This window comes from Perca flavescens, chromosome 3, assembly GCF_004354835.1.
Source record: "Perca flavescens isolate YP-PL-M2 chromosome 3, PFLA_1.0, whole genome shotgun sequence".
NCBI lineage: Eukaryota > Metazoa > Chordata > Actinopteri > Perciformes > Percidae > Perca > Perca flavescens.
The window spans coordinates 10,025,821-10,039,276 of NC_041333.1; the positions used below are offsets into that span (position 1 = coordinate 10,025,821).

The following is a 13,456-nucleotide window of genomic DNA, read 5'->3' on the forward strand; positions in this document are numbered from 1 at the left end:
CGCTACATTTCAGAGAGAAATATTCTACTTTTTACTCCACTACATTCATGTTACAGCTTTAGTTACTAGTTACTTTACACAATAAGATTTCTGCACACAAAACACATGTAGTTTATAAAATCTGATGTTTTATTATAAATGAAACTAGCCAAGCTAGCTAAGAGTCCAGCTGACATGATTAGACCACTAAACACACAACTGTTTGGATCCTTGACACTTTCTAAAATGGGAGGATTTTTATTCATCAGAGTACTTTTAAGCCCGGGGCACACGGGGCCGATTATCGGCCGTTGGACCTCGGGGACGCGACTGATCATTTCCACTGGCTTTTCTGCCGAGGGTCGGCCGTCTGGTTGGTGTGTAACCACTTTTACTTGTAATACTTTAAAGTAGTTCCTTTGGCCCTCACAGCAAGCTATCAGGCTCCTCCCCTGTGGAACCAGCTCCAAGTTTCAGTTCGGAAGGCAAGACACCGTCTCCACATTTAGGAGTAAACTTAAAACTTATCTTTGATAAAGCTAGTTGGACCAGCCCTTAGCTCTGCTGCTATAGGTTTAGACTACCAGTGGACTTGGCTGCATCTGCTGCTGTGGTCCTGCTCAACGCCCACTGCTACAATTATTATGCATCTGTTCTATAATAACTGCTATCCTTATTGCTACTGCTCATAATGCTCCATTATACCCACTGCTATGGGTATTAGTCATAGTTCTTTAATAGTTATTATTGTGGTTGCTGCGTACTGTATCTTCCCCTCTCTAACCGGTCACGGCAGCCCACCTAGAGCCAGGCTTTGTTTGGAGGTTAAATCCTGCACCAGCTGCATGCTGTTGTAAAGTGATTAGTTCCTAAAAACTGATTTGTCTCCTAGGAAAGTCAGTCATAGTGTAAACACTTGAAACCAGTCGTTCAAAAAGATTATTTTAGGTATCGTTTATTGCAGACAAAGATTTGCATTTAGAAAACACTCTAAAGTTCAATGGAAATTCGGTCAGTTGCTAGGATACATGGTAAGGGCAATACATTTCTGTGAGCTCTACTAAGGAAAAAATTAACTTTGTATACAAAAAGAGTTTGTGTGACTTTGGGGGAGGATGGGGAGTTGATGGTTTTGTGTGACACAGAGTCACATGGTGGGGATTGTAATTAACTTCCTTGTTGTTGTTTTAATAATAAAAAAAAATAAACCAGCCCCAAGGGTATTAAATGTAGTAGCTGGACTCTTGTTTTGAATAACTCATAAAAAAGGCTCAGATTTGATGTTGTACAGATGGCATCTTGGATGAAATAATTAACTGTAACATTGAAACCCTTGAATGTCTTCAATAATGGCGGACGTGTAGCAATTGCTGAATGGTGACCTGTGATATCACATATTTTTAGTATTGTTCCCCATCTTTAAATTAAAAGCTAACTTCCAGACAGGAAGACCTGCAGATAAGTGGAATACAGGAAAAAAAAATACATGTGGATTGATTTCTGAGGTATGGGCAATAAATCAACCACTCTGGTTATCAATAAAGTCATATTCCTCAGAGGAACTGCATTTGAGCTGACTGGGTGTACGCTGGGTCAGCGGCGTGTGTGTCGGAGTGTGTTCCTGGGGCGCGTTACACAATCATTTCCAGCTGTCGTGCATATTCGATGACCTGTTGAGCCAGCTCCGTGGAGGGGATGGTCACTTCTTCTGTCCGCTGCTGCTGAGTGGTAAAAGAGTAATAGCCATCTGGGCTCAGACTCCATCCCCTCTGAAATGAAAATGAACAATCAGTTTGGGCTGTTTGTAGACAAGAATCAAGGATGGAATGTTGCTTCAATTATGGAAATTAAATGACAAAAACTTGTTTGAGAACAGCTGAAAGTTAAAGTGCTCATATGCTCATTTTCAGGTTTATAATTGTATTTAGAAGTTATATCAGAATAGGTTTACATGGTTTCATTTAAAAAAAAAAAAAACACCATATATTTGTTGTACTGCTCATTGCGTCAGCTCCTCTTTTCACCCTGTGTGTTGAGCTCTCTGTTTTAGCTACAGAGTGAGGCATCTCACTCGCAGTAAGGACTGCTAGCTAGTCAGTTGCATAGTATGAGGGGGCCTGCCACGCTAGCCACCCACACACCTCAAATTTGAGACCAATATAGGTCTTCCTGAAGGCATTTAATGGTCAAAATATTATTAATATACCCCAACAGGCTGTTGCAACTATTTTTCACATTTGTAAAATGACACACGTATTCAGGTTCTGCCAGCACAAGGTAAATACAAATTGTATCTGCTGTATACGGAGTATGAAAAAACAATTTTAATGACACCTACAAAGTGAAACTAAATTGTACTCAGTTTGCATTAAATTGTTGGTGTGTTTTAGGGACCATCCCTCATGATAACCTGTCATTTCTTCAGATAAATAAAATCCCAATAAGTCAGTTGCCTATGACTGAGAATATAGGTGGACACAATTTCATGTTTTCTTCTTGTAATCTCTGCATACTACTTAAAATAAAACATAATTTATGTTTGCTTCCCAAATTCAAATATACATACCTTCTTGGCATACTCTGTCATTTTTTTTGGGGAACTGAAGAAAAGCACACGGGTGGCTTCACTGAACTGGATCTGCTCATATGCTTTCTCTATGCAGCCTGCGATCTCATCACTGCAATTGAAAAGGTCAGTTTTAGTTAAAGTTATCATTAGAAGATGATGTCATTTTATCACGTTATTTTTTTGCACCCTGCCGATTACAGCACAATCATGATTAAAGATAATAAAATAAACAGAGGTCTACTGAGATAGAGTTTCCTTCACAGAGTCCATCATGTTCTATATCAAGACACCTTACCATGGGAAAGAAAAGGGACACTGTATTTCAATTGTCACCCATTTTACATTTGCTTTTGTCAACATGTTTAGTTAACTAGTAGGGCTATGTTCACCCTTAAAAAAAAGTTGACTAAGGCGCTTTTGTAGTGAGAAAAAAAAAAGCTGGCAGCATTTTTATTCCAAAAAGCAGCAGAGAGCTTCTTTTGTTGCTATAACAGCTACTGTTACAGTATCTTAGCTAGAGCACTATGTGGAGTACTGCCAACGTTAGATAAAACAAAGTGGTGGAGCGAGCTAGAGAAAGAACAGAAAGAGCGCTGCTAACATTCGATAAAACAAAGAGTTCCCTGAACAGGGAGCACCCGGTCATATCATAACTCTTTTTTCAGAAAAGTTTAAGTTTTTTTAACTTCAATAACACGCTCTGAGCTGCAGAAAAGAAGTCTGCTTTTTTGAAAACACGGTTTACTCCACAGGATTATAACGTAAAACAGACTGGTTACCTGCAGCTAAGCATTGTCACAAATTTAGAATGGTGTTTTAACTGCTGACCATAACTATGCTGAAGGGGTCCCGATAGAGTTTTCGTGGACTGTCGGCCAATCATGACATACGCCAGTATTTTTCCATGGCCATAGTATAAAAAAAAAAAAAAAAAAAGTCAAAACCACAAGATGTTTTTGGACTTTGACCAAAATATACAAATTATTTTCACAGGGAAAATAAACAGCATTGGCTATAAAAGCACACGTAAATGACTATCAATGAAACAAGTGCAGAAATGATAGTAAGCATGGTTACCATACTGATTCTTACCGAATTGTGTCGAGAAGAATATCTATAAAAAAGTTGTAGCTCTCAGCAGGGATGTTGCCTTTGGCGAGAAATACCTTGTTGTAGCTTCCCTCCATCAAGTACTGAAAAGGCCAGGAGAGGATATTAAACATCATGCGGGTATTTACACAAGTTATTTTTTGACACAATGTTCATATTATATGTAAATAGAGAATTCCACAGAGCCCTGCATTTATCTGGGGGGTAAATGTTGATAATTTGCGGCGATTAATTTGTAATTTGTACCTTTGAATTAATAATTTGTGAGTAAAACATATCACAGATAGCAACATCAATGTATCTCAGCACAAAGTCAAACTGTAATACATTTTAGTGACCCATTTAGATTGTCTATGACAAGATTTTCAACATTTACAATGCATTCCAGAGGCATGTCTGCATATAGCAGTCAAACCTGGCCCGCCAAAAGTAAACATGGAGTGCTGAAACGTCGCGATGTGAGGTTCAACCACGTATCCAGCTAATTTAAATAACTCACGTCGCTGTATGTGTCGACAGTTAACTTGATTTAATATTGTATGTGGCGTTTCCTTTTGCGGGGTGCAAATGTTCCACCAAAACGAGTTCCTTCCCGAGACTATTTAGCAGAGCCACCATCGTTGCATCCAAAGCTTAGCGCCGCCCAAGACGACTGATTGGTTTTAAAGAAATGCAAAAGCCCCGACTGTTTTTTCTCCTATCCAGGAGTGTATACTTCTATTGCCAGACCTTCCTCTGCAGCGCTGTGGAGATAGTTCGGGCACTGCGGGACTAGGGTGATGTGATAATTTGAAGGAATGAATTCCATAATCTGAGGGTAGCCTGCCAATAAACTTCTAGGTGCTCCCCCCCTAATCGACTGCACACCCCACAACCAATTCCTACTGCACCGATAATGTGAAGATACTGATTTGAGGGTACAAATTACTAATTGGATGCGCTACTTTCATTTTACCCTAGATACCTGGTCACAGCAGAACAACAAGGCAATATCAAACGCTGAATTTGTGCTTTGTCCAGGGGTAAATTGCAGCACCTGCTCTAGGGACACTGGGTGTCTGATGTATACGTTGGTCTGAATATCTCGTGCGCTCAGTCGCTCCAGTTCTGTGTGAAACTCAGACACGCGGTTCTGTGAGAGCAGGAAGAGCAGGTTGAGTCCAAGTAACTGGTGCATGTAGGCAGCTTCAGGCAGTTCTTCCCTTAATGACAAAAAGGAAAAGAAAGAGCCATGTTAGAAAAGCCCAGTGACTACTCCTATGTAGCTAAATCCCAAACTGTACACATAAAAAAAACGAAAAAGGTGACATTACTTGTAATCAAAGTAGTAACATTTTAGCTGGGCCATGTATCTTTCAAAGGACGGGATGTCCTTCTTGAGGATACTCCACAAGGCTCCAATTTCAAGGACATCACCTGGAACACAGACACAAAACAGTCCAAATTAGAGACATCTTCTACTACGCCACACACTTAAACATGGTTAATATGAATGTTGTCGGTCAGCTTTACTCACGAGCTAAAATGAGCTGCTGCTTAGTGAGCGCGGACCCACTGGTAGGTAAGAAGTTCAGCTCCAGTAATGAAACCTGTAAAAATAAGTTTGACGTCATTTTCTAAAAATCTAAAATGTGTCGCTTGTGTTATCCGAATTGTCATCATAATTCTTCATCAGTGGTGGATGGTAACTAAATACATTTAATCAAGTTTTCGTACTTAACATTTTTTTTCTCCTAGTTAATGCTACTTTCTACTTCTACTCCACTACATTTGAGGCAACATTTTTACTTTTTACTCCGCAACATTTGACAGCTTTAGTTACTTTACAGTGTCAGATTATTAATACAAAGTGAACTAATGAATTATGATATACTGTATATATTGGGGGTTATATATTTTGGGCTTTTCTGCCTTTAATTGACAGGACAGCTAGGTGTGAAAGGGCAGAGAGAGAGGGAAGACATGCAGGAAATCATTACAGGTCAGACTCAAACCCACAGGTCAGACTCAAACCCACAGGTCAGACTCAAACCCTGGACCTCTGCGTCGAGGCATGAGCCTCGAAGTATATGCGTGCCTGCTCTACCCACTGAGCTAACCTGGCCACAATTATGATATATTTTTTTATAAATGTAGTTACCCAGCAGTGTATTAAGTAATTAAAATGACCCCCACCATTACCGGTTGCAATATGTAAGTAAGGGCATCAATAATTATAATACAGTAATATATTATTCTGAAATAGGGTCAACTTTATAATGAGTACTTTTAAGTGTATTTTGATACTAATACTTAAGTACGTTTATTTAAGTAATAACATTAGGTTGAAAGCAGGACATTTACTAGCAACATACTATTTGTACACTGTGGTATTGCTACTTTTACTTAGCTAGACCTGCATATATCTGTCTTTCATAACTGAATCAAACGTGCTGTCAGCTCTTCCTGTGACGGCACGATGTTTTGGAAAATAAAACATAACGTTAACAAGTTCAACAGCAATTATCTTTCGCTAAGATGTCAGTTCCAGATTGAAACTAGTTTGACAATGAATTATCCAACGGTACGTTAACGTCACGTTAGCAACACTGACTGTTTTCTGACTGTCGTGACAGAAATCTTAAAATTATTAAATTGACTTATCAGCCAAACACTAACCTGTAGCTAGTTAACAAATGAAAACGCAGTGTTATCACCTTAAAATTAATAGTATTGTAGGTGTCTAAAGTTTAACGTTACCTAATAGAAAACTCTAGCTACACACAACGTTAGCATGGCTAGCCTAAGTTGGCTAGCTTAGCCAGCTACATTTGCTAACAGCACTGGCGCTTCTAAATAGGCAGTGTTCCTGGTTGGACTCATAGAAATAAAACGACGATTTGATGTGCGACTTTACCTTAAGTTTGCTCAGAAGTTCTCCACATTTACTCAGGTTTGGGTTTTTCTTGTTCCACTCTGCTTTGAGCGTCTCATACAGCCCCGCAGTCTCTTTCAACGCCATGGTGATTCTGCAAAATATACGACACCGGCCACCGTAATACGTTAAATGACTGTCGTGAAGCACTGTTGTTGCCATGGACGGACCGGTTTACTTGAGACCAGACGTTGGATCAAGATGGCGGCAAGCAGCACGGAACGGTGGTTGAACGACTTACCAAACCATACTATTTTCCAAAAAATACGAGGGAAGTTGTATCCGAAAGCCAACGCAAATGAAAGAGGGTTCGCTAAAAACCTCACCTTTTGTTTGGGTGGGGACTTGTTCGTGTGGGACGACACAGACCGCGTGTTTTACACGACCAACTTGCGACAGATGAACACAGATGAGAGTCTCGGCAGCGGGAACTACCAGACCTTGCTGTGCATCAACCCTCCTCTCTTCGAACTGTGCCAGGTATTGCTGAGTCCAACTCAGCGCCACGTCGCGCTCGTAGGCCAGCGGGGCGTCTCGGTGCTGGAGCTTCCTCAGCGGTGGGGCAAGAGGTCCGAGTTCGAGGGCGGACGCAGCCAAATCAACTGCAAGACCATCCCGGTGGCGGAGCGCTTCTTCACCAGCTCGGCGTCGGTGAGTCTGCGGCAGGCGGCGTGGTACCCCAGCGAGACCGACGAGCCCCACCTGGTGCTCCTCACGTCCGACAACACCATCAGGTTTTACGGCTTGAAGTCGCCCCAGACGCCCGCCAAAGTCCTGTCAGTGTCCCAGTCGGATGATGACGGCAGCGGTCAGCCTCCGGTCCGCTCCTACGCTGCGTCTCTCGGCGAGATAGCCGTGGCGTTCGACTTCGGGCCGATTTCGTCCCCCCTTCGGCAGCCGGCGGCGCATCGCTCCAGAGATCAGCTGGTCTACCCGCTGTACATCCTCTACGAAAACGGGGAGACCTATGTGAGCTATACGAGCCAGGCAAATGGTGTGAGTCTAACCAAACCCGTCGGACCCCTCCCGATGTATCCCGCGGCAGAGGATAACTATGGCTACGATGCTTGCGCCATCCTCTGCCTGCCCTGTGCGCCCAGCATCCTGGTCATCGCCACAGAAACGGGCACGCTGTATCACTGTGTGGTGCTGGAGTCTGAAGAAGAGGAAGAGGCGGGGGCGGTGGAGAAGTGGATCCGAGGCACAGAGGCAGTGCCGGCCCTCTATGTGTTTGAGTGTGTTGAGCTGGAGCTCACCCTCAAAGTAGCCACCGGGGAGGACGAAGAGCCTCAAGAGTTTGATTTCACCTGCCCAATCAGACTGCACAGAGATCCCCTGTGCCAGCACCGGTATCATTGCACCCACGAAGCAGGCGTGCACAGCGTGGGGCTCATCTGGGTCAACAAGCTGCAGAAGTTCCTCCAGTCAGGCGAGGAGGATAAGGACAGTCTCCAAGAGCTGGCTGCTGAGAAGCGCTGCATTGTGGAGCACATTCTGTGTACCAGACCGCTCCAAACCAGCCAGTCGGCTCCAGTTTGTGGCTTTCTGATTGTGTCCGACCTTTCCTTGGGCGCCACCATGGTCTGCATCACCAGCACCTACGAGTGCATCCTGTTGCCGCTGCTGAGCTCCATCCGGCCTCCCTCCCCTCCCCTGCTCTGTTCCCATCCGGGTCCAGGCTCGGGCAGCTCCCCCCTGCGCGGGATGGCCGACGACTCTTTCGAGCAGCACATCCGCAACATCCTGGCGCGCGGCTCCACCAATCCTCTGGTGCTGAAGGCCGGGGACAAGGACACGTCGCCGCCGCCCCCGGAGTGTCTGCAGCTCCTCAGCAGAGCCACGCAGGTCTTCCGTGAGGAGTACATTCTCAAGCAGGACATGGCCCGCGAAGAGATGCAGAGACGGGTGAAGCTCCTGACGAGCCAGAAGGCCAAGCAGCTGGAAGAGTTGACTGTGTGCCGGGAGGAGAGGAAGAGTCTGAGAGAGGCAGCGGAGAGGCTGGCTGATAAGTACGAAGACGCAAAGTATCGCCAGGAAGCCATTATGAAGAGGGTTAAAAACCTGCTGGGCAGCCTGCAAAGCCAGCTGCCCATACTGTCAAACAGTGAGAAGGATATGAAGAAGGAGCTGCAGAGCATCAGCGATCAGCTGAAACACCTGACCAACTGCATCCGACAGGTGAACATGAAGATGGAGTACCAGAAGACTCAAGTGGACAAGGATGCACCTGCGGCCAGGACCACAGTGTCCCTCAACGCCAGCCAGAAGAAGGTTGTTCAGGATGTCCTCCGAGAACAGGGACAGCAAATTGGGGACATGATGAAACAGATCAAAGACATCAAAAACCATTTCAGTTTCTAAGTGCTGGAGAAAACCCGTAGACATGCATTGCAGAAACATAGGGAACATAATTCAAATGCTCAATTGTTATTAAATCTGCCTTTTTGTGACGAGAAGCTGGAGTGGGTGCGCCACTCGTGAGTTAATGTGCCACGTGTGGAATTGGTATTTGCATAGAAAGATATTTTATATTCGCTGATATAACTTTACCTTTGATACTACGTGTTGTTTGTCTCTTAATAGGGATACGATCGGTTTCGACATGTTGCATATTTCTTACATCACTGTTCCTAAATGTTAACGTTTGAGTGCTTTATCCAGAGCAGAATATGCCATGGACAGGCTGGTACAATGGGACATGTTTGGAGCCTTTCAACATGTTTTGCTTACTTTTTGGATTAAATAATAAAAAAAAATTAAAGATCTCAGTAACAGTCTTTACTCATGTGTGACACATTACTTCAATAACTATTTTACAAGTGAATTTGAAACCCCCAAAAAGCAGAGAAAGGAAGGTTGAAGGATAGGTAAAGACCTACCCTTCAACCTTTTTTTAGTATTCCAGTTATTTTTAATTGCTAACAATGCATGCATGTGTCAAAACTCCCAAAGTAAGTGAAACATTAGTCTCTGAGGACCAACCTGTGAATCATTTTTAATGGTTTCACACAAACTGCCTTTTAAATGTCTACATTTACCAAAATCCATGAACTCTTTTGTCATTCATACTCCACCACCTGCAGCACCTTGTTCAAATGCGAACACACTGGGGTTTTTTTTGCAGCTATTATTGCAGTTTTGGAATTTGAGGAATAATTTTTTTGTTCAACTTTTAATTTTTTTTCCACAAATAAATTGCTATATGCATAGATACAAATAAAAAAAAAAGCATATTGAAATAAATTTCTGATTCATTCTTGTTCGATATGCTTTAGTACAGTCAAGGTGAAAATGTGTTATTCATGTTCTATAATGAAATACTGATTTGTGTGAAAAATCATTCAAACTTTAAAGATAAAAGTAGATAATTTATGTATTGCTCCCTGTTAGTGTTTCTCAGGTCAGTGGGTTGTGAGCATAGGTGTCATATTTCGGAGGGGATGAGGGGGTTAAAAAAAAAGGAAGAAGAAAAAAAAGACACTTCATACATATATTCCTAAAATGATATAACAAATTACTGCCTATCTGATTCAGTTTAAGGTGATTTCCTCATTTCATAGTTTTAACTGACATAAGCCACAACAATGTTTACATTAGTCGCTACTCAGTCCTCCTCTTCATCTACTAGCTCCATACTTTTCACAAACACATAAAACACTCCTCAAACCTGCAAAAAAAAAAAGGCTTGCTTCCCTTTTTGTTCATGTTGTTTTTATCCCGAGGAAAAGTTGTTAACATTTTCCAAACCCAATATGTGTATCTGCTAGTCTTCTTCCGAAATAATGCAATTGATTTTTTCTTTTTTGCATGCGAAAGACACACATCTATCATGATTTGTCCACTTTTGGTGTACTTGTGATCAGTGGTGGAATGTAACTAAGTACATTTACTCAAGTACTGTACTAAAGTACACATTTGTACTTGTACTTTACTTGAGTCTTTTCTGTTCATGCCACTTTCTACTACTACTCCGCTACATCTCAGAGAGAAATATTCTACTTTTTACTCCACTACATTCATCTGTTACAGCTTTAGTTACTAGTTACTTTACACATTAAGATTTTTGCACACAAAACACATGTAGTTTATAAAATCTGATGTTTTATTATAAATGAAACTAGCCAACAATATAAGGGCCTACAAGTCCAGCTGAGATGATTAGACCATTAAACACACAACTGTTTGGAGCCCTTACACTTTCTAAAATGGGAGGATGTTTCTGCATTGAGTACTTTTACTATTTAAGTACATTTTCCTGATGATACTTACATACTTTTAATTAACATTTTCAATGCAGGACTGTTACTTGTAATAGAGTATTTTACAGTGTAGTATTAGTACTTTTACTTAAGTAATGGATCTGAATACTTCTTCCACCGCTGCTTGTGATCTTTGGGGAGTAGTTTCCTAAAATAAAAAGTGAACCTATCCCTTTGAAAGCACACAGCTGCATGGCTCCAGTCTGCCATCTACAGTTGGACACTGCTGTGTACACTTTAACCCTCCTGTTGTCCTCGGGTCAAACGATTCTAGATCAACCAAAATGTACAAAAGAATAAGATGGATGGTTCCATGCAATGCTCTTTACAAGTCAAATAAATGATCAGTCCACTACTTCTATTGAATGTGGGTGTTTAATTTCAATTTTATAACAGTTGGAGAAAAAAAATGATAAAAGAACATTGAATAAAGTGACAAAAATGAAGGAAAAAAACGTACATTTTCTTTGAAAAGACGCAGAAAAAATCATCCAAAAAATGGAGAAAAAAACTAAAAAAATATACAAAAACATCTGGAAAAGTGACAAAAGCGTTTCACCCAGAAAAACTAAAAAAGAAGTTGCACGGTCCACGGGAAGACAACACAAGGGTTAAGTTGTCTGCCGTGGAACTCAGTTTGTCTTCCGTGGCAGGTCTGCTAGTGAGGAATTCCCCACGTAAACACTGAGTGACGTATGTGCGGAGACCCCGGTTTTGTTGAGTAAGCTACATTGTTGGGGACGCCTGATGTTGATACCCCGCCCCCCCAATCGATTTGGCAGCACCGTGTAGCTTGATTTGAGCAAACAAATAGTTGAGATGGTTTATGACTCAACACAGCCTAATTATGTTACAGGCAGGCATCACTTGAACTGCTATGGGGATTTTTTTTTTTATTTATTCTACCCTTTAAAAGGCTTTTGGTAGCAATGATTAAAAAAAAAAGCACCCCAAAAAAGCCACCACAAGTGATTTTCTAGTCAGAAACTGTAAGAACATTGCGTTGAATTTTACATCCTTACTTGACTTTTCCTCACATATGATTTATCTCTTTCTTCCCTCTCTCTCTCTCTCTCTCTCTCTCACACACACACACACACACAGTGTGAGGTGTGGTGCGCTGCAGGTCTAGCTCAGGAATTTCCCAAATAGGGGGCTGTTGTTTAAGTCTTTCATAAAGGTACAGTGTCTAGATCCTGTGTAGGAGCCTGAGGAAACTTAGCGGACCCTAGGAAAGGAGATATTAATAACTCTGGGGCCAACCCACCGCATTCTTCACATGTGAGTCACTGTAAGCCAGAGAGCAGGGAGGAAAGGGCTGCAGCGCCTCTGTTTCTCATTTGTGTTTCTTTCCATGGAGGAGTAGAGCAGGGAGGCGGGGAGGCCACCCCTTTTTCTTCTTCTACTTCTGAGAACCTTAAAAGCCCTATGTGAAACACACAGACACACACACACACACACGGCTCTACATGGGACACATATATTTCTGCTTATATAGCATACTGTACTCTGCATCAAACTAAAACCTTTACAGGCATGCTAGTGAGGAATTGAATGCATGAGCCGAACAGGGACAAGCGGGATGGACTGTTTAGCCGTGTGAGGGAGATAAATAGGCTTCAGATGGTGGGAATGAGAGGGGGAGAGAGCATCGGAAAATGGTGGTATGGGTACTTGGCAGCGGAGAGTGTGACTCACTGTTTATCTGCTCCGTCATAGAGACCAAGTGAGCTTGATAGAAAAGAAAACCTTGTTAAAAAGAGTGCCATGCAATGCACTCAGCTATTAGTTCCGTACCATGCACTTTGTTTCATTTTAGACTTTTTTTCTTTTCTTTCAATGACTCAATGCTTACTAACTCTTTATTTCATTTACTTATTAAAGAGAGTGTCTAGATTAAGCCCATCTGAGGGTTTTTATAGCATCTCTCCATCACATATTTCATTGATTATGTGTATATTTATCTGTAGTATTTGTGTATGTGTAAACCAATACACTAAACTAAACTAAAAAGGTCACTAAAGAGACAGAACACAGTCAGGGAACTTTATTTGGGTTAACATAAGAACAGTCGGTGGAGCGGTGTACAGTAGTCAGTAATATATCTATCAATCAATTAAAAGTTCATCTCAGAATGTCATGTTCTTGTGTACAACTGAGGTCTCGCTCCTGCACATAAAAAAAAAACAAACAACAACAGCAACAATTACAAAAATAATATGTAAAGTTTATGCACAAAAATGTGGCATGTGAAGCATCAAAAGTGAAATGCAATCAGGCTATTAGGTGTGTGCTGTCAGTTTAAGTAAAAAAAAATAAAATAAAAAAAAACCCCGCTATAAACAAATCATTTAAGCAATATGAATTTGGTAGATGATACCCTCACTAGAATGACCAGACTCGAAAATGGCATTATCCTACAAATGATCACCAAGATAACACTGCGCCACTCCAGTCTAGTCATTGAAGGAATGTTCAAATTTAAAGGTTCTAATACAGAAAAGTTAAGCTCTGTATTCTTTCAAACTATATATGCTGAATACTGCTCACTTAAGAAGGCGCCGGCCTTTATTTACTTCTGCTCTGCAAACACAAGTAGATATATTTTGAAAGCTCGCCATTAAA

The 13,456-nt window shown here is 41.6% G+C and overlaps 2 protein-coding genes across 2 annotated transcripts; one reads left to right on the plus strand and one right to left on the minus strand.

Moving 5' to 3' along the window:
• Positions 1-918: 918 nt before the first annotated feature.
• On the minus strand, positions 919-6,749 carry psmd8 (proteasome 26S subunit, non-ATPase 8). Its single transcript, XM_028573240.1, has 7 exons — positions 6,555-6,749; positions 5,175-5,247; positions 4,972-5,074; positions 4,695-4,860; positions 3,641-3,741; positions 2,546-2,657; positions 919-1,748 (listed from the first exon to the last, which is right to left on the minus strand). Exons 1-7 carry the CDS (start codon positions 6,732-6,734, stop codon positions 1,611-1,613), a joined length of 873 nt encoding a protein of 290 aa, XP_028429041.1. The 5' UTR covers positions 6,735-6,749; the 3' UTR covers positions 919-1,610.
• Positions 6,535-9,716, plus strand: nup88 (nucleoporin 88). The gene has a single exon (XM_028573239.1). It carries the CDS (start codon positions 6,705-6,707, stop codon positions 8,931-8,933), a length of 2,229 nt encoding a protein of 742 aa, XP_028429040.1. The 5' UTR covers positions 6,535-6,704; the 3' UTR covers positions 8,934-9,716.
• The last annotated feature ends 3,740 nt before the right edge of the window (positions 9,717-13,456 follow it).

Bases quoted from the DNA above. Each gene is read 5' to 3' on its own strand.
- nup88 (XM_028573239.1), top strand. From the start codon at position 6,705: ATGACTGTCGTGAAGCACTGTTGTTGCCATGGACGGACCGGTTTACTT.
- psmd8 (XM_028573240.1), bottom strand. From the start codon at position 6,734: ATGGCAACAACAGTGCTTCACGACAGTCATTTAACGTATTACGGTGGC. The intron at 4,861-4,971 runs GTAATGTCACCT...TTTGTCATTAAG, and splicing joins TGTTACTACTTTGATTACAA to GGAAGAACTGCCTGAAGCTG. The intron at 1,749-2,545 runs GTATGTATATTT...TTTTCATTTCAG, and splicing joins TGACAGAGTATGCCAAGAAG to AGGGGATGGAGTCTGAGCCC.